This window comes from Lepidothrix coronata, unplaced genomic scaffold (genome assembly GCF_001604755.1).
Source record: "Lepidothrix coronata isolate B3197 unplaced genomic scaffold, Lepidothrix_coronata-1.0 Scaffold38, whole genome shotgun sequence".
Lineage (NCBI taxonomy): Eukaryota > Metazoa > Chordata > Aves > Passeriformes > Pipridae > Lepidothrix > Lepidothrix coronata.
This window is the reverse complement of record NW_016690218.1, coordinates 1924864-1945104: the sequence shown is the minus strand read 5'-3', so window position 1 is coordinate 1945104 and position 20241 is coordinate 1924864. Positions and strand designations below refer to the sequence as shown.

At 45.1% G+C, this 20241-nt stretch overlaps 1 protein-coding gene and 1 long non-coding RNA gene across 2 annotated transcripts; one reads left to right on the top strand and one right to left on the bottom strand.

Annotated features, from left to right (window-relative positions):
- Window positions 1-3130: 3130 nt before the first annotated feature.
- LOC108496261 lies at window positions 3131-8582 on the bottom strand. Its single transcript, XR_001874401.1, has 3 exons — window positions 8505-8582; window positions 7586-7852; window positions 3131-3603 (listed from the first exon to the last, which is right to left on the bottom strand). It is a non-coding gene; the product is annotated as an uncharacterized LOC108496261 (long non-coding RNA).
- A 240-nt stretch (window positions 8583-8822) lies between these two features.
- H3F3A (H3 histone, family 3A) lies at window positions 8823-15793 on the top strand. Its single transcript, XM_017812890.1, has 4 exons — window positions 8823-8958; window positions 10383-10537; window positions 12356-12509; window positions 15137-15793. The coding sequence occupies exons 2-4, from the start codon at window positions 10410-10412 to the stop codon at window positions 15263-15265; spliced, it is 411 nt and encodes a 136-aa protein (XP_017668379.1). The 5' UTR covers window positions 8823-8958; window positions 10383-10409; the 3' UTR covers window positions 15266-15793.
- Window positions 15794-20241: the final 4448 nt, after the last annotated feature.

Sequence of the window (20241 nt, the reverse complement as noted above, 5' to 3'; positions counted from 1 at the left end):
CTATTGCCACATCGTTCCTTTGCACCCTCGCTTCCGGCCCTCTTCTCTGACGCATGAGATGTGTGGTCAGAGCGTGTTTGGCAGTCAGGAACTTCTAATTCTGGCTATAGCACTCTCTTCTTTGTGATGTGAAAGCAGCTATGTGGGCATTTTTAAATTATTTTTTTAAAAATAGCCCCTAAGAGGGGTGCCCACACCTGGGTATGTAGTCAGAGGCATACTAGGCCTGACTTTCAGAAGGGGTGAATATCTGTGAGTCCTTTTATTCTCAGCTGGGATTGTACATATTCAACATTGAATAGTCAGGGCAAAGTATTCTTTATTAGGCTTGAACACGAATTGCGTTGCAGAAGTTTCTAAGCATTAGGAAACTAATGAGTAGCACTAATACAAAGTCTATTCTCAATAGCAACTGCAGTTTTCACACCGAGATGCCTTGAGAGTTGCGAGTCTGAGGAGGAGAAATGAGGAAAAATAATCTAAAAATGTGGTACAGTAAAGTATAGTCTACAGAGTGTTTAACTTACAAGGAATGTTAGGAAAATAGAAAGCTTTCATTTCTTTAAAAACCCCCAAAGCTCCACAGTCTCCTAAGACTGAAAATAACTTCATGTTCTTTGCTGATGCTTTAAGATATAATGTCTGCTACTCCATCTTCTCTTTCCCTTTTCTGCTCTCAGGAGACCACTTTCTCCAGAAAGTGGGTTTTGAGATTTGGGAGTACTTGCTAAGAGAGATGGGACATGTCAGAACACTTCACAACTGTCTTGGAGTCAGACCTCAGAAGAGTGTTTTCATTTCTGAGACCCTTCCTCAGCTGACTGTCACAAATGAGGCTTGTGAAGCATCAATGGCATTTCAAGACAATCTTATACTTTTATGAGGAAGAAGCAGATCTATTTTGAAAGCAACCAGCCTACAGAGTACTGTTCCAAATAAATTAAGATATTGGGTGTCATACCCGATATTTTGGTCTGCTCCTTGCTGTTGGAGCCTGAGTACTTTGATCTGTGCTGTTTGCATTATACTTAAGCATGGCTAAGTTTCATTCTGCCTGCTATCCCCAGGGCCCTCATGAAGAAGAGATTCATATCTCATGAGATTACCCCACTGAGCAAAGAAATGAAATAAATAATATTACTGTTTTAGTTCTGTCAAGTATAGTGGCTCATAGAGCCTTTCAAGGCAGTGTCAGCATGGGCTAGATACTACATCAGTGCATAAAAAGACATCCTTTACAAGAAAAACACTGCAAAATGAAGCCAATGGGAGCCTAATGGGTGGTGGGAAAGAGTGAGCCTTTTTTTTCCCCTCCCTAGTGCAAGCCTGCAGGGAGTTATTTTCCAGCATGTGTGAGTCTTGGGGCAAATCAGCATGCTGAAATTCTTCTACAACAGGAGCTCAGAGTAAGTCACTGTAGTAGTAGTAGTAGGGATCTTATTTGGGAACCAATTAGAACTTGTGTTCATTGTTTCTCCTTGGCAACTTTAATGAATCTATCAACACAGAAGTACTGGATTTTACAGTAGTCTCCATTAGGAGGAAACCCACAGGCCACCCAGTTCCTTCCACAGTACAATACAATGCTTCAAAGGACAGAAAAATGTTGTTATAACTTAGCCATGTGTGAAGATCGAGGAGAACTAAAATGAGTTAAATAATTTTACTGTACTGTAACTTTAAGAAGAAATATTCCCCAGAACAATTGCTCTTCCCTGTACTGCAGAAAATGCTGCAAAAGCCCACTTGAAATGTGTCTGTCAATGCAAACTAACTCAGACAGGTACAGTAAATTTCAGATTCTTGTATTATCATTACAGAGAATAAAGTCCCTTTTCTTTTTCCTTGTCTGCCAGTCCTTTCACCCAGTGCCTTAGACACATTCTTATAATTAAATTTCCCATCCTGTCTCTGAAATACATTATGACATTTGCTCATACTTTATCTAAAAAATCACAGATACTCCTTGTCATATCATATAATTCCTAGTCTTTGGCAAGGCTGTACAATAACCTCACAATTATCTGTTGTACCCTATTCCCTATCTCATGCTAGGACATGGTTTCTGTTTCAGTTAACCCTTTAGTGCACTCCAAACTGGGAGTATCTGTCTAAGAAAAATAGCATGATACTGTTCTGAGAAATGGAAGAAGAAAACACATAAGCTTAGAGAAATCATTAAGAAGCTGAAGTTCTCCTGACAAGGGGAGGTTTGTGACTGTGTAAACATGCAGGGCTATTTTTCTTGTCATTTTCCTTTATCATCCCCATACATTGAAACAAATGAGAAGTTGGTTGTCCAGTATTAAGCACGGGGGTCATGCCAAATAAAACATAATATAAAATAAAGTACGACTGTTTAAAAAAACTACCTCTGTTTCTGTTTAGGATTTTTATAGTGTCAGTATAATAGGAATACAGGGGGGTTTTGTGTAATATTGCAAGTCCTGTCTCCACCTTAAGATATTGAACTGTTGCATGCAAGTCCTTCAAAGCTGATAAGAAAAAAATGAAGACTGGTTACAGCTACAATGCATCATATGTACCTGGAACTGTTCTTAGCTCTATATCAAGCAATTAAAGATATTTTTAACTTCCATTCTTTAAAAGGTAATAGATTTTTTTTTTACTTTCTATTAGAAGGTATACTAAAATATTATGCATATTTAAAAGGCTATTATGAACACACAAATAAGCAAACAAGATTGGAACACGAGTGCAGCTTCAGGATGTCATTATAGGATGCTCATACAGGGTTTTTTTATGACTCTTTCCACCAGAAGAAACTCACTAGGCCATGGAAAAGAAAGAATTGGTGCTACTTTATGTAATGTTATTTACTCCTTCATGTTCTGTAGGACCTTATTAGAAGGATGAGAGATGAGTTCCAGCAGTGCATATCAATAATAGGCCATACAAATCAGATTACAATAAGAGAATCCCGGATGATACATAGGGAATTAGAGCCAGGAGTCCATATATAAAAGCAGGTGTATACTCAGAGAAACTAAGAGCTTGGTAACTCTTCTCAAGAGAGGATCCACAAAGGTGGAGGCTGAGTCAAACTCATGAAGCCTCCTAAAAAATAGTGGTAGTCCAAAAAAGAGAAGCAAAAGCCAGGAGTCCTGGATCTTATTCTCAGAGCTATCATAGGTTTATTTTCACTCTCTTAGAACTTTGTCCTTGAAATTCCTTTTGGAAAAACTTTCCATTGAAACAGTGTTAATTTACAAAAAACAAAAAGAAGAAGAGGAGTCTGGGGTTTTTTTGGAGGAAAAAAACCAGATTCACTGCTCTTGGATTATGAGACATTAGAGAAATGCAGTTTGTCTCCAAAATAGATTGTTCTGAATCACCTGCACATATGTGATGCTCAAAGTGTGAAAAGGACTGATAATTTTGCATTTTAAAGTAGTTGTCTCTTTTAAACCTTCCCGAAGAACCCATGGATTTCAATAATTTTTTTCTCACGTGGCACATATACTCTTTCCTTATAATTTAGACAGGGGACTTTCCTTAGGGATCAGTTTTCAGGGAGACACTTCAGCACGTGCGTGAATCGAGGACTGCGTATCTTCTACTGAAGTCCTTGGGACCTGAGAGCTGCTTAAAAGTAAACATATGTTATAGAGTTTTCTTTAACAGTGGGGCTCTAATGTCTGATACATGTGAAGTATTTCAGAGAACTGCAAAAGGCAAAACACATGATTAAAAGACAGAGTAAAAGTGAGGAAAAAGCTGTGTCTACTACTTCCACATAACTTCTTATCTGCATTTCCAGTAGGTGCCAATCTCTAAAGATAGGTGTACTATACAGCTGCTAGTTTTGGCTGGTGTATTTTTGGTCTCTATATTGACAGAGAGTATAAATATTCCAGAGGATAGATAAGTGTCCTGCATGATGTAATAGGCAACCCAGCATATCAAACAACTGTGCATTTCAATGGCTGCTGTTACAATGTTGTAACTGCTGTGGTATACAAATTCATGACATAGAAAGCTTCAAAACAAATACTGATAGAAAGCTATTTACACAGAGACAAAATTATTGTAAATAATTTTGAAGTTTTAGATGACTTGTACTTTCTTTAATGAGTGCCAATGATTCACACCCCTGGTAACTTCCTAGTAAAAATACTGGAAATGGTGTATTTTCGTGTTTTATGTGGATGATTATTAAAGAATACATTTAAACCTGCACCAAAATTTACGGTTAATACTAAGTTAAAGGTAAAAATATTTTAATTCTGTCAAAATACACTTTAAAAGGATGATACTTTTAAAGCTTGTGAGCATTTTGTACTGACATGTTACTTTAATTTCCAGAAAAAGTTGTAAGTGTATAGCAGCCACAACCAGAAACTGGGTGGCAGGCCTGCCAGGACTGGAGTGAGGATGAGGCAACATAGTCCAGTCTTTTTTAAGGATGGAATTGAAATTGGCTAGGAAAGGCTGTCCAGCCTGGGAGCTGCAGAAGGAAACACAGCAGGTATGGCACTGGGACTGGCTGAAAAACTAGGGGAAGGTGGGGACTATTTGGCATCAGAATCAAGATGATGAAACACAGGGATACGACCAAAAAGAAAGAAGAAAAAAATGCAACTGTCTGAGCAACTACATTGAATCAAGGAGGTGTGTAGGGAATATGAAATCCCAAAATGGCCATCAGGCTGGGAGCTAAGGCTGTGTGAACATGCAGATCTGGGGTGCAAAGAGTGGTTGGAGGTTTGATTAGTTAGAGAAGAGAGATGGATCTGATTGACAACAGGAAGGGAGAATTGTGTCTGGGAGGAGATGAATGAAAGTAGGAGTCAGGTGAAGGTTGTAGATAAATAGTCTTATACTCCTTCCCTTAGTGAAAAGTCTGAGTAGCTTTTTACATAAAATTAATAACACCCACTTCCCCTTTATCTGTTGAGATAGAAGTAGACTAAGTAATCCTAAGTAATTTGGATATTTAGTTTGTGCTTTTGGGAGGGATAGGAAAGAAATATTTCTTCTTTGACCAGAGACCATTTGGAGTTTGGTGATAAATCATGAATGTCTCTTGTAGTGGGAAGCCTTTTTCAAATGATTCTCGAAGATACCTGCAAGTTTTGCTTAAAAACAATCACACTCTGGACTCACTTTTTTTGTTGTTGTTGTTTTTTTTTGTTTTTGTTTTTGGTCCAGGTAACCTCAAAAAAAAGGCAAACTTAACTGCTTCGCTGTGTTTTGTTCTGGGGCTTGTAATCTGTGCTGTTGCAAAGGGAAGCAGCTGCTACAGTTGTTTGTAGATCTTCCTGCAGTCTGTGATGTTACTGGGGTTGATCTGGTAGCTCTTTGGCCAACGGGACCAGTGCCTTACACCAGCCTTCGAAGCTATTTGGAAAGGACTCGAGCTTGAAGCCTTAGCTCTAAAGAAACACTGTGGTTTATTTTTTTTCCCCCCCCCCGTAACCATTTTGAAACAGTATTTTCAGCTGTATCGACTGAGTTGCAACTAATCCCAACTAACAGGAAAAAAGTCTGTCTCCCTCTGCCCAGAGTCTCCTGGGCAAGGTGGGAGAGAGTGAACAACAAGGGAAAGGTGAAAGAGAGTATTTTGAAAAATGTCTGCTACTTGGACAGGCAAAATAAGTATGAGCTGTGGAAATCTGCCTGTTTTTTTGCTGAATGAGGGCTGAGTGCCTTCTGTGCGAGGTGCTAAACAACATCTCTGACAACTTCTGATTTGAATGTTCCTCTTTTTCTATCCATTATCACTGGAGTCTTCTTTGGCTCCAGTCTGCACCAGCTGCTTTCCACCCTAATCTTATTTCCCAAAGCAATCTGGACACGTTCGCAGCAGCAGTGGTTACACTGGGTGAGGATGAAGTGCTGCAGTTGTCCTTGGCATGTTATTGTCGGTTAAACCAGTGGAATCTCATTAGGTTAGATTCCTTCATGGCCGCTTACGGACGCCTAAGGGTGGAAGATGCCTGTGGTCTGCAGAGATAAAGGCCCTCGGGAAGGAGGAGCAAACGCTTATCAGTGCTGCCAGTGAAAGACGAACGTCTGGAGTCGTTTTAGAGTTGGGCCAGCTCTTTCTGCGCTGTCCTGTGGCCACACAAATAGCATTCGTGGCAAAGCTCAAAGGGCTGCCTCAGAGTCGTTACTGTTCCTACAGCCCCGGAAAAGCACGGGTTTAATGGCATTAATCAGCGAGGATGAAACGAGGGTGCAAAACCTGGCAATATTGGAATAGTTTTTCCTTCTCTGGGCTTTCCGTGGTTTTCCGGTGCAGTGGGCAGGCTGTACACCGTAGTCCTGCCTGCGGTGTTTCTTACGCACTTTAAACCATCCAGAGCGCAGGGCGGGAGCGGCGCTGGGGTCCAAGAGGAGACAGGAAGGCTCGATCGGCTCCCACCTTCCCGGAGGAAAACAGTGTCTCGCTGTGGGAGGGGGCAGCTCGGGGCCGGGACAGCCTCGCGCCCCGCCCTGCCTGGCGTCATGGAATTCCAGGGCGCTCCCGCCAATGGCGGCGGGGCCACGTCCAGTGCCACTCGCGGCAGCCCCGGCACGGGGGGGCCCCGGGTCCCCGCTGGTGACCTCGGGGCTGGGTCCTGCCCGGCCCCGCTGCCGCGGGGACACCAGGGAGCAGCTCCTCGCTGCGGGAGAAGGACGCGGGGAGCAGCAGGGAAGCGGTGGAAGCGCCATTTCTCCCTCCTCCCCTCCGTGCGGAGCTAAAGCTGACAGGGAAAACCTATGGATTATTAACCTCTGGGCAGCTTCTTGCAGCTGGGAACTATAGCGCTTGCCGGCTTTTAACTTTTCCAGCTGCTTATCATATGACGTGTGTGTTATGTTGGGAATTGATGCCTGTTTCGGTGCCTGGCTTTTAGTGTTTACAGAGCATTGGCAAATACTCCATCGTGTAATACTGTACAGCTCTGAGTTCTCATTCCAGCTGTCCAGTAAGGTGCTGCTCTCTCATAAAATACTATCAATAGATAAATCACTCCACTAATACTTCTGTAAGTATAAAGAAAACTCTTTGTGGTTTCTTTTTCCTGACAGTCACCTCCCATAAACTCACCGTTGGGTCAGAGGTGTGTCTGGTGTATCTACTCCCATCTGTGTAGTGCAGCCCGCTGTATTTGTCTGAGTACCAAAGCAGACTATATCTATTTTAGCAGGGTGTTCTGCCCACGATAACCCCCTCTTCCTTGTCAGGTTTGGTTAGCCCCAAGTGAATTTCTCTGCTCACATGGCTAAACCACGTCTGCTGCTGGAGGTAACTTGGATGTCTCCACACAGAACTGTATTACATCATCATCCGTAATAAAGAGTTTGCAAATCAAATATGGCTCTTTCTGATGCCTAAATGACAGACAAGATGGTGGCACCACTTCGTGTGAGTAGAGAACCTGACGCTGTAGTTGAAATGTGGTTAAGAAAATTGCAAGTGACTGTTCATTTGTATTACAATGCAGGTTACTTTCCCACAGGGCATTTAGATTCTGACACTAACAGAAAATAAAGTAAGAGCAGATTTTCTCATTAAACAACATGGCAGCTGATACAACTGGTTTGGATCTGTCGGCGATGACTCTGCTAAACTTACAGTTGCTTTTCGAATAGCTGCATTTCAAACTTGAAACAGTTTGACAGCCATAATGTGGGGAATGTGGTTCCTCTTCCTTTCCCAACAACAGATTTTCAATGTGAACCATTGTGCCTTCGGTGCGTTTCTGAGTAAGAAGTAAGCCCAGCAGTCTTCTCCTGATGCTCAGCTCTCGTTTTGCAGAAGGAGCATGGCACTTCCATGGCAGATCCTCGCTAGGTGGGCTCTGATGGGCCAGCTTACAGGGACAAATTTTTTGCGTTACTTCTATGTAAAGAAAAACATCACGGAATCAATCATAGAATCAATTAGGTTGGAAAAGACCTCTCAGATCATTGAATCCAACCTATGACTGAACACCACCAGGCCAACCAGACCATGGCACATAAGTGCCATCTCCAGTCTTTCCTTAAACACTTCCAGAGATGGTGACTCCACCACTTCCTTGGGCAGCCTGTTCCAATGTCTAATCACCTTTTCTGTGAAGAAATTCTTCTTAGTGTCCAACCTAAACCTCCTCTAGGGCGGCTTGAGGCTACATCCTCTTGTCCTGTTGCTGGTTGCCAGGAAGAGAGACTGACTCCCACCTGGCTACAACCTCCTTTCAGGCAGTTGTAGAAAGTGATGTCACCCCTGAGCATACTCCTCCCCCAGGAACAACCCTGGCCCCCTCAGTCACTCCTCGTAAGACTTGTATTCCAGCCCCTTCACCACCTTTGTCTGGACTTGCTCCAGCACCTCCACATCTTTCCTGAATTGAAGGGCCCAGAACCGGACACAGCGCTCGAGGTGTGGCCTCATCAGTGCCGACTACAGGGGGACAATCACTTCCCTAGTGCTGTTGGCCGCCCAGTGAACCCCAACCTCCCCAAAAAACCCACCCAAAACCCAGTAGGGGAAAGACGGGGTCCCCTCATACTTTGGTGGGGTTAAAGCCAGGCCCAGCTGGCTCCCGGCGGGTGCGGCTGGTAGGGGTCCGGGCTGGCGGAGCCGGAGGGGTCCGGGCTGCCGTGACGGGGTGTCCCGGGGCGCTCCCGGCCCGCGGGAAGGGCGCGCGGGGCGCAGGGAATCCCCCAGCGCGCGCGGCGTGCCTTTTGTGTTTGTACACACGGGGCGGGGGCGGGGCCGGGGGCGGGGCCGCGCCTTCCCTCCATTGTGCGCCATTGGCGGGCGGGCGGGCCGGGGGCGGGGCCGCGCGCGCGGGGGGCGGAGCCGGGCGCGGGGCCGGCCCTCCCGGGTCGGCCATCTTTCAATTGTGCTCCGAGCCGCCGCCAGCAGCAGCCGCAGCAGCTCCGGCTCCTCCTGCGCCCGCCCGCTCGCCCGCCCTCCATCCCTCCCTCCCGCACGGCAGCCGCGCTCGCCCAGCGGACGGGGTAAGTCTGGCGCCGCGCCCGCCGCCCCCCCTGCGCCCCGACACCCACCCGCCGCCCTCCGCCGACCCTCCCCACAAACTTTTGGGGGGCTCGGGAGGCGGCGGCGGCGCCGGTTCGCCCTCGCCGCGCCGCCTTCCCGGCGCAGCCGGAGCGGCTCCCTCCGCCGGCACCCCCGGCCCCGCTTCGCGCGGTCGTTGCCCCCCTCTGCTCCCCTCGCCCCCGCTCCAGACCCCCACCAGCCGCCTCCCCAGCCCCTTAGCTGCCTCCTCAGCCCGACATCCCCCGGATCGGGGCTGGGAAGCGGCCGCAAAGAGGAGCCGCTCGCCAGCCCAGGGTAACTCTCCTGCCTTCCTTCCCCTGCTCCCCACAGTTGTTGCTCAGCTTCACCATCTTGTCTCTTTTCTCTGGTCACCGACCATATTTTTTTTCCTATTGCATAAAAAACAATAAAAAGGGAAAGAAATTCGCCGAAGGAACGACCCAAACGCAACGCAATTTTTTGGTTTTCGAGTGCAAACTTTTCCGCTGCCTCCCCCTGCATCTGCACCCGCATGGTTTGGAGTTCCTGGCGATATTTTTGGCGTTATTTTTCGCAATTTATTTTTTCCTCCTTTGCAAAAGGACTAGGGCTGCATTTCGTGATTGTTTCCATTTTGTTCTGGCTCTGGGAGCTGAGTTTGCCTGTGAGAGGCGCTTGGGAGCGAGGCAGCTCTTGGGGAAGCAGTTACACAGAAAGAGAAAGACGGGCACCCAGAAAACAACCCCCCGAAAAAAAAGTTTGTTGCTTTCTCCCACTTTATCCGGCCCCTTTCCTTTTCGCACGATAAACGCCGGGTTGCCTGCGGTTGCCGGCGGGTCGGGGAGCGCGGGCGGGCGGCGCCGGGCAGCCCGGGGAGGGCCGGCGGGGGCTGCCGCTCCGCTCTCCTCCGCTCCGCAGGTTCGGAGGAGGTTTTCCGGCGGGTGGGAGCGGCGGGTCCGTGCCAGCCCCCCGATGTTTGCCGGGCGGTATTTGCAAACACTTGGCAGGTGACGGGCGGCCGGCGGGGGGGAGGCGACAGCCGCCTCTCTCCGCGCCTGCTGCCGCGCGGCTCGCTCGTCTTCGAGCCGCCGCCGCCTCGGTATCGAATTCGTGGGCAAAAAAGCTGTATTTTAATATTCCGCGATCGGCAGACGTTTAATTTCTAATTTTTTTTTTTCCTTTTCTGGTGCCGTTTTTTTTTTTTGGCGTTGGGTTGGTTTGGTTTTTTTTTCGCTTGTCTATCAGCGGGCTCGGCGCTCAGGGCTCGCCGGGCAGGGTCGCGCTGCGCGGGACGGGGGGCAGCGCTCCCGCCCGCCCCGGGGGCAGGTGCCGCGGGGGGCGCACGCTGAACGGGGCGACCACCCCCTACCCCGCCTCCCCCCTCTCCCCACATTCCCCCCGGCAGGTGTAAGGCAGCGACGTCGGCAGGAGCATGGCCCGTACCAAGCAGACCGCCCGCAAGTCCACCGGCGGGAAGGCGCCCCGCAAGCAGCTCGCCACCAAAGCCGCCCGCAAGAGCGCGCCCTCCACTGGCGGGGTGAAGAAGCCGCACCGCTACAGGTAACGCAGCGCCGCGCAGAGGCGGCCGCGGGCCGGTACCGGGAACACCTCCCACCAAATCTCTCCTTTACCCCCCCCTCCTCCCCGCGGGGCCGGCGGGGCGGGGGTCGCTTCTCCCCGCCTCCACCGCGCTCCCTCCGCGCCCGCTCCCCCGGGGCCGCCCGCATGCCGGCAAAATAACCAGAAAAAAAAAAATGACAAGCACGGGTCCCCGCCTACCGCAAAAATAAGCAGAAATTCCCAGGGCGGCACCTACGCTCGGCGTTTACCATCGCCCCCTTTTCCAGCCGTTCCGGTGCCGGTCCCTACAAAATCGACAACTCCCCCCGCCCTGCCGCTGCGGCGACCCCGACTCGGCGTTGTTGTTTTGGTTTTTTTTTTTTTTTTCTTTAAATTTTTTATAATTTCATACTCGCGGTTATTTAGAGGCCGCAGCGGGGCCGCCAAGTTTATTGTTAGGGGCGCGTTCCGCGATCCCCCGGCGGGGCCGGCTCCGGGCGCGGGGGCCCTGCAGGGCGGGCGAGCGGCCGCGAGAGGGCGCCGCGGGCCCGCGGACGCGCCGGGACCCAAAAAAGCGGCGCCTGAGCAGCCGGGCGGGAGTCGCCGGCGGAGCTGTCAAGGCAGCCCCCTCCGGACGTGAAGTTCTCCGGTCCTTGCTCGGTGTGGGGTGGCGGCAGCCGTGCTTCAGCTTGGAGGGTGGCTTTGGGTTGGGTTTACGTGTTTCATGGGGAAAACGTGGATCGGGAAGAAGTCGGTTTGGAATAGCGGACTTCATCTAAAAGTCTGAGAGGGGGGGGGTCTTAGCAATGTGTAAAACTATCTGAAGGGAGGGCGTCAAGAGGATGGAGCCAGGCTCTGCTTGGTGGTGCCAAGTAATAGGACACGAGGCAACGGGCAGAAACTGATGCACTGGAATTTCCACCTGAACATAGGGAAGAACTTTACTGTGGGGGTGACTGAGCACTGAAACAGCTTACTCAGAGAGGTTGTGGAGTCTCCTTCCTTGGAGATACTCAAAAGCCATCTGAACACAATCCTGAGAAACCTGCTTTGGGGGAACCCTGCTGAAGCAGGGAGGTTGGGCCAGATGACCCGCTGTGGTCCCTTTCTACTTGAACCATTCTGTGGTTCTGTCTGTTGCTGTAGGTGTGAGGCAGAATTAATCCACTGAGAAAAAGATAATTAAGCTGAAGCAGGAAAATACAAAGTTCTCACAGAAATAAGTGTGGTATTAATTTCACAGATGGACTTTGTGTCTGTGAGAGTATGCTGTTAATCTAAATTTGTCATTCTAACACCAAAACTTCACACAAGGAAATATGCTAGGTACTTTGTACTGATAATATAACACAGAATGTAAATTTTTGTTAGTTCTGTGAATATTGACAGTAGGGAAGAAGAATCAGATTTCCCTTAAAACTGTGCTTGCTGTCAGGCTGATTGCTGTGAGGGTACCTGTGGTACAGCTGAACTCATGACAGCTCTGCCATTTGCCACGTCTGCACTGAGCTGTGTTGGTGTCAGCCAACATGTGCTGTCCACCTCTCCGGGAAATCAGGGCTCAAGGGCCTCATGAGTCTGCCTGACCTGGGGGATCCCTGTTGAGGGCAGTGGAGGCTGGCAGAGATTGATGGTGAGAAGACAGTGGCCCCTTGCCAACGAACTGGTTTCGTATTGTAATGCTTGGACTCTCCCAGGGAAAACAAAGTGTATGGGGCTTAGTTTAGTCTGGATAGCGAACCTGTATTTTTAAAGTGATGCAGAATATGTTTGAATACTAATAATTTTATTATTTTTTTAATTATTTAATTTTAAAAGGCCGGGTACTGTGGCTCTGCGTGAAATCAGGCGCTATCAAAAGTCCACCGAACTTTTGATCCGCAAACTTCCCTTCCAGCGTCTGGTGCGTGAAATTGCTCAGGACTTCAAGACAGATCTGCGCTTCCAGAGCGCTGCCATCGGTGCTTTGCAGGTGAGCCTTGCCGAGGGGGCTCGCAGTGGGCAGCCCAGGGGTGGCTCAGAGGGCAGGAGTCAGTGCTGGAAGTGCCATCACAGCCAGGCATCCCCCAAAGCCCCCCAGACCCGGGGGCTGGCGGTGCAGGAGGGCTCCGCCTCCCACCCCCATTGGCCAGGCTGTTTCCAGGGTTAGTCTCGGCTCTGCCTGATTGCTGGGCTGCTGTGGTGGGCGGGGCCCCTCCTGGGGCGGGGCTGATCCGGGGTGGGGGGGTTTGCACACCTCAGACTTGCCTTGCTTGCTCCGAGTGGACCTGGTGATGCCTATGGATATCATAGGCTGAAATAATGCAGTGACAGGTCAGCAGCTCCTTACAAAGGCTGTAAATGTGTTTTTTTGGGGGGACTGCCTTGGTTTATTTTTAAATAGCCCTCATCTCTCAAGCAGTTAGAACAGTGCATCTTATTAAGACACTTAAGAAAAACGTGCTTCCTCCATCCTTGAGCTTTGCTAGAGGCTTTGCCTTTGAAAGCTCTGCAGTCTGAGAGGAAAGCGGCGTGTAAAGCTCATTCTGGTGTGTCCTAATGGAGCCCTTGGTGTCCTCAAATGCTCTTTAAAGAAAAGCAGCTCGGTGAGCCACATCTAAACACAGTTAGGGAAATAGGTGCTTTTGTATGACGTAGTTGATACTAAACACATTTTTTTAATATATTAGTTATATAACTTATTCAGAGTGTACAGAGAATGAAATATTAATTGCTCTTTCTGGCCCCAAATTCCTCAATCAAAGTTAGGACCCCCCGCAAGACTCAGTTCTTATCATGGGAATGTTTCCCTCTCATGATAAAAAGACACTCCTGATTAAAGATAGGTCTTTACTGTTCTTTTAGCTGTTGAAAGATTGTTCCAGAACCCATCTGTATTGTAGACTGTCTGACATACAGGCAAAATGGTCTCTTTCTAGTTAATGACTTCCACTTGATAAAGGGCCAAGACATATGCCATGAGATCCTATAAACTTGAGCACATGCTTAGCTTCAAAAGGTGGCTGTGTGCATTTGCAGAGTTGCTGCTTTTGCTTTTAGTTATTCTGTGTGGCAGTTATTAAATCCTGAGGTTTACCGACGTGCCTTTTTATCTAGAACTGCTTATTAAAATTTGTAGTTAATACATTTTCAGAAGGCAGGTTTGAACATTCCTGCTTTTGCACTAAGGAGTTGTTGGTATAGGACTTTGTCACATATTATTCCTAGTGCTTCCTGCTTGCATATTTGCAAAAAAAAAAACCTCCAAAAAACAAACCCAAAAACTTTTAACCCCTTGGGTACCATGTTACTTGTGCCAGCATGGCTTTTTGGTGAAGTGTCTTAACTTTTCATGTAGTGATTTAGCAAAACTTTGTTAGGGCTACTGCATGTGAAATGACTTAGTAATGCTACAGTCAGCATCTGCTATAGTAAATATTTTTCTCTCTTCATATTAGATAATCCTATGTTTTTAAACAGGGTCTTTGAACCTAGTAAGTTGATTTTTGCAGTTCTTGGTAATGAAGTGGTTCACACAACCTGTTCTCTTGCAGGTATTCTAGAAAGGGTGACCTCAGCCTCCTTTCCATAAGTGACCCCCAACATTCCTGTCTTCTCACAGCTGTTTGCTGTGTCCTGGTCTGATACTGGCATGCTAAGATGCTTCCTAGGAGATTGATTCTGTGTCAACCCAAAAATGTGTAAACATTGCTGTGCTGGGCTTAACAGCAGCTAACTTAACGTGAGTCAGAATAATTAGGTCCAACTGAGCATCTGTCTGACTTGGAATCCTGTCTACAGTTGTTCAGTAACAGGGAAAACATGATGGCCAGAGTTGTGGTTTTCCCAGGATAGAGCTTCTTGCGCTCCCAGGCGCTGCCCCTCTGAGTCTCACAGTTGTGAGGTGAAAACCTCCTGAGATAGTGGGGGCCTGTGCTGTGTCCCCAAATAGACAGGAAGGCAGGAAGAAAGTATAGAAATAGGATAAGTGTCTAATGGTACTTCTCTGACTGCAGTCCTGGTTTTGGTGGTTCAAGGAGTTCCTGAGCTAAAGGAGTTGTTCTTTTATTTCCAGTAATTCTCAGTTCATTTTTTCTGCTGATTTTTGACTTTTGAATTAAGCCACCTCTTCAGTATCCTGTGGCCAGAGCTCTGTGCCCAAACTGTGTGGTTTGAAGGCATATCTGCTCTTCTTTTCCCCAGCACCTGATGCTCAGTAACTCTTACTCTGGTAGAGGCAGCAAACAGGTCACTCAAATAGTGTAACCCAGCCTTTGAAAAGAGAATTTCCTAGACAAACTAACCTTTTGATAAGATAACCCCTTCCTTATCTTGTGAGAGTCCCATAAGAATATTGGCTCAGTTGTGTTCTGGAGGATGTCTTTACCAAATGGCAGCAATACACTACTTTGACGTAGTGTATTTGATGGTTTATAAGAAAATGGAGGCTTTTAATTTTTGAAAATCTAAAACTTTTGATGTTTGTGAGTAATAAAGAGATAAACCTAAACTTCATGCCATGTTACACTGTACTTTTAATTCTTAATTACGTTTTGTTTTGTTTTTTTTTCCTGTTGCTCAGAGAGTCAAAGTGTTCTTAACTCTTTTCTTCCACACTAGGAGGCAAGTGAAGCCTACTTGGTTGGCCTGTTTGAAGATACCAACCTGTGTGCTATCCATGCCAAACGTGTCACAATCATGCCAAAAGATATCCAGCTAGCACGCCGCATACGTGGAGAGCGTGCCTAAACTTCACTAAGATGGGTTTGTCATTCTCGAAGCAAAATCTTCTTCCTGTTATTGGTAGTAATGAACGTTAGATATTTTTTCCATGGGGTTAAAAGGTACCTTAAGTATATGGTTGCAAGTGGAAAAATAGGGGACAGAATTGGGTATTGGCAAGTTTTCTTTCCATTTTCATTTGTGTGTGGATTTTTAATATAAACGAGGGGACATAAAACTATCAAAATGCGGTCAAAAAAAGAAAAATGAATTGTTGAAACTTGTTCACCAAAACAACTTTATAAAAAAAAAAAAGAATTATAAATAAACCTGTCAAATTTTTCTGGACAATGCCAGCATTTGGATTTTTTTAAACAAGTAAATTTCTTATCAATGGCAACTAAATGGTGTTTGTAGCATTTTTATCATACAGTAGATTCCATCCATTCACTATACTTTTCTAACTGAGTTGTCCTACATGCAAGTACATGTTTTTAATGTTGTCTGTCTTCTGTGCTGTTCCTGTAAGTTTGCTATTAAAATACATTAAATGATGCCTGCTTTTAGTCTTGATTTTTAAATATTACACATGGGTTATACTGGTTAAAAAATACCCAGCCTTCCTTTCCCTTTTTCTCTTCAATGTGTGGCCTGAATGCTTAGAGCAGATCTGGGAAGCACTGGGGATGCTACCTTGGCTGAAGTACTGAGGGTTTTTTGTAAGGGTGTAAAATTTCTGTCTGCTCCACGTGAAAGCAAATTTGGTGAGTATAGTACCAGGTAGAGTCTGGAGTTGAACCGAGCTCTCTAGCTAAGCTACAGTGCTAAGAGAAAGCAATTTGTAACCATTTAGATTCCTTTCTTGCTTAGTGCTGAATTTGGAAGCATTTTTGGTTTTCATGGGGTTTTAGTATGGTATAAGTGGTGGAGTGTATTGCTTTGGGTTTTTCTGGTGTGTTTTGGGGGTTGAGTTTTTATTTTTCTTGAGTATTTTTTTTTTAACCCTTTTGCACTCTGCTACTTTGTTTCTTGGTTTGTAGGTGTTCATTTTTTGGTTGACTGCCTTTCTGTTTCAGTCACACCCTCTGGCATTTTTGAGAGCTTAGTCCACATGCGATTCGCTTCAGTTTGTACACTCCAAACAAAAACACACTTCTGTACCATTTTTAATAGTTAAAGTTCTTCACAGAAGCAGTACTTAGACAGGATCACACATTTAAAACTTACTGGGTTTTCTATATTCCCCTCCCAATTGCTGATGAAAGTTCATGTGGAGAAATTTACTGCTGAAATCATGTCCTGTGAAAATTCGGTTTCAGTTTTTCCCCTGAAACTTGTTTAAGGATTCTGATTGACCAGTCTGGAAATGAGTTATGTGCTGCACTTCTTGATAGCCCTTGCAGATAATGAAATGAATTACATAGAAGATGTGTGGGTGGTGAACAGATTTTACCTCTATGCTAACGCTCCTGCAAAGCTTATTTGCTGCTAACTTCTTTCAAGAGGTTTTGAGTGAGCTCTAAACACATGAGTGAATTTGTCTGAAGATTTCCAAAGAGGATTAATAGAGATATTATTATCTGTTTTGGTATCTTGAACACAGAGCCAAAAATTACAGAATAAATCACATTATTCATAACTTGCTCAGCTTTAGTAATGAATGCTGTCTGCCAGGGTTGTGCAAAGTAAAGTCTATTTAAATGGAGTAGCTTGTCACAGAGAAGACTTATGCTAGAGGAAATGTGATCACATCCTTTTGATGCCAAGCACTTCATAACTATCAACTAAAAATTAAGGAAGACTCGTCTTGGAGCACCCCAAACAACAGAAATAGAAAAGGTGAGCAATGGAGACTTAGACAGAAGTGACATCTTAAATCAGCTATTTGATAACAACCTTGTTAAACTTGCTATAAATGCATTTCAATATAATTCACTACTTGTTTTGTCCTGTACTTCGGAATTCTGTTTCACCTATCAGTCAACAGTGCTGCAAGCACTTACATAAAAAGGTATTTTTTTTTTGTTGTTTCTGTTTAATAACCTGGAATTGAAGTATTGATAAGGAACTTAATTTTTTTTCTCTCTTAGGTATATTGGGAAGTCAAAAATAGAGATTTTGCTACCCAAATTAAATACTGAGTTCTTTAAAAAGAGAGAATTGGGTAGAGGAATATCCCAGTTTAGCTGTCAATGCAGTTAAATTGTTCAAGGCAGAAGAAATCCTAATGAAAGATGAGGTGATCAGGAATGAATGCAGATGACAATATTTCAGTGTGCAGTGATACACCTGCAGTTTAGGGATAAACTTGGCCTTTTTGAGAATAGTGCTCTTAGAGATGCCACATGAATCCAGATTAGCTCTCTGTGTCTATATTGATGACAAGAAACTTCAGTTTCTAAAATAGTTTACCTCCTTTTTTTTTCCCTATACCAATTCTGCTATTTCTTGGGCAATTCGGTTAGAGCTGAGATTTGGAATACTAGAAACAAGTTGTGGTCATATGGACATAATTCTGTGGAGGAGTTTAACTGTATTGGGTGGAGGGATGGATGTGAAGTGGCTCCTTGTCAGTAACAATCATATTCAAAAGTTGAACATCTCTTTAAGGCATATATGTCCACAGCTCAATTTCTGAATTATTTTTGTGAAGTCCTTTACAATGTGTATATGATAAGCTGTTTTTTAAGTCTTTTAGATTTATATGTTAACAGCTGTATTTACTTGCTGTTTTCCCAAGAGTAAATACAAAACCTTATTTTAAGTTGGTTGCCTTATATTAGCAACACAAAAAGCTAACTTGCTTACCAGAGCCAAAAATTAATGCAGTGGGAAATTAAAGTAGTGGGAAATAACTTCAGACACAAGATCAATCTTGTTTGGCTTTATCAAATTCAACTGGTGGTTCTTGAGAGCTTGTGTAACAGGGAGCTTAAACCCAGCACTTCAGATTTTATTTAGAAAAGTAACTTGCTGAATATGAAGTAACTAATATTAGTGTACCTACATATTAAGTGATGCATCTCTGGGCTATGTTCCTTCAGCCCTTTATCCCACCTGGCAGTAGCTATTAGGTGATCCTAATCCAGGGGCCAGATTCATTAATGCCTGCCCTATGACAGGTTGCACCACCTACTTGAAGTTGGTAATGCCACCATGATAAGGAAGGAGAGCCAGGTGTAACTGTTTCTCCTTAAGTCTCACTAATAGTCTCTTATGCTGGTGAATTTTTGCGATGCATTTTGTAATTTGGGGTTACTGTCTCAGGACGTGCATTCCTGCCCTCTGACTCTTACGGGATTTTCTGACCACTTAATGATTTGAATCCACTTTTTTATATGACTAAAACCAGTGTGTTTCACACACGTACTTCCCGTGCCACTGTTTTTGGTCAATTAGCCAAATAATTGGACTTGGCACGTTTGCTTGATCTGAAGCAGTAGAGCAGACAGGAGGGTAGGACTGTCCATTCCCCCAGCAGTGTACAGTTTAGGTTCAGTTTCACATTACAATTAATCCAAACTCTTGCCTGTGCTACCATTCCAATACCAGCTTTTTCTGCCACGCTTGTCTCCCTTGGGATTCTGTGATGGGTTACTTCAGTTCATCTTCTGGAGCTTAATTTTAAATTTAAGGTTTAATCAAGTACAGGCAAGGTTCAGACCTACTATGTTGATGGCGTTGTTTACTGTGATTTAGTTTCTTACTCTAGCACACAAACACAACTTCTGTTGGTTTTCATAGGTGTAAACACTTAAAAATACTTCTTGTATAACTTGGATTCAAAGGCTTGAATTGAGAGGAGGAATTCTAGTGTCAGGAAAATTTGTTTTTTTTTCCCAGGCGCACATCAGGGGGATAATGGGGAGCTGTTTGCTCAGATTTTTACTTATCTTACTCCCATTACCATATATAATGAATCATCCTCAGTGATGAGATTTTTTGGTACTAAGTGGATGTTACAAACTTGTTTGTGGCAGGTTTGCCTCTAAGCAAGTGTTTTGCTGAACAGAAAGCCACGGTTTATGTATTTATTCTTTTTTAATCTGAGGAGGCTTTGATCTTCTGACCTGGGTAATACTATGTCAAAAAACTAGCTTAGTGTGGGAAAAGCACTACATCTATCAATAGCAGTGTTAAAAAGGGACTGTTGGGTCTGCACAGGCTGATCTGCTTAATGTAAGCTACTGAATTTCATCAGATGGTACCTAATCCAGTTCTTATTGTCTTTTTGTACTTAAAACATAGGATGCTTAACAGTGCATGTAGCAGAGACTGAAGACTTGCTATAAAAGACAATGTGTGCACAAAAAAACCTGTCTAGGGAATGTGAAGGGACTGCCTGGTTTCTGTTTGGGGGAGCTACTGTCACATACTTGATTAAGGCCAGAAATTGCTCTCAAAAAAGCCTCACAAATTATAAGAATTTATTACTTTGTGCACGTATTTTGGAAGGGTGCCTCAGCATAGCATAAGCCCTTTTTTGAGTGTTTTATTTCAGGCAGTGATTGAGTGGTTGGAGGAGCAGACCCCTCTTTATTGCCTGGACAACTGTATTGTTGGACAACTGTTACTCAAAACACATCCCTTTCCTGCTCCCTGGATGAGAATAAAGTAAGCTGGATGAGAATAAAGTAAGAAGAGATCTGGTGTATGGCCAAGTATCCACTACGGGTGTTTCAGGGGCTACAAGTGGAGAAGTAGGATCAAGAAGGAACACATGGGTAAGGACGTGTCCTTTTCTCCTCTTGCCCTTGTAGATGACTTTCGCACTTCCCACTGCACAGAAGTTGTGATTTCAGAGGCACTTTCTGCACAGAAAGTTGGTTTCTGGGTGTTGTCCTAGGGGCACCTGTGTTTCCTCTGATTCACACCACCCTTGCTCAACTTCCTGGCCCATGCATGGGGATTTTAATAAAATCTAATTTTTTTTTTAAAATTGCACAAAACCCCCTCAATAACAGCAAATCTGATTTTTGTAGGAGATAGGCACCACCTTTTCT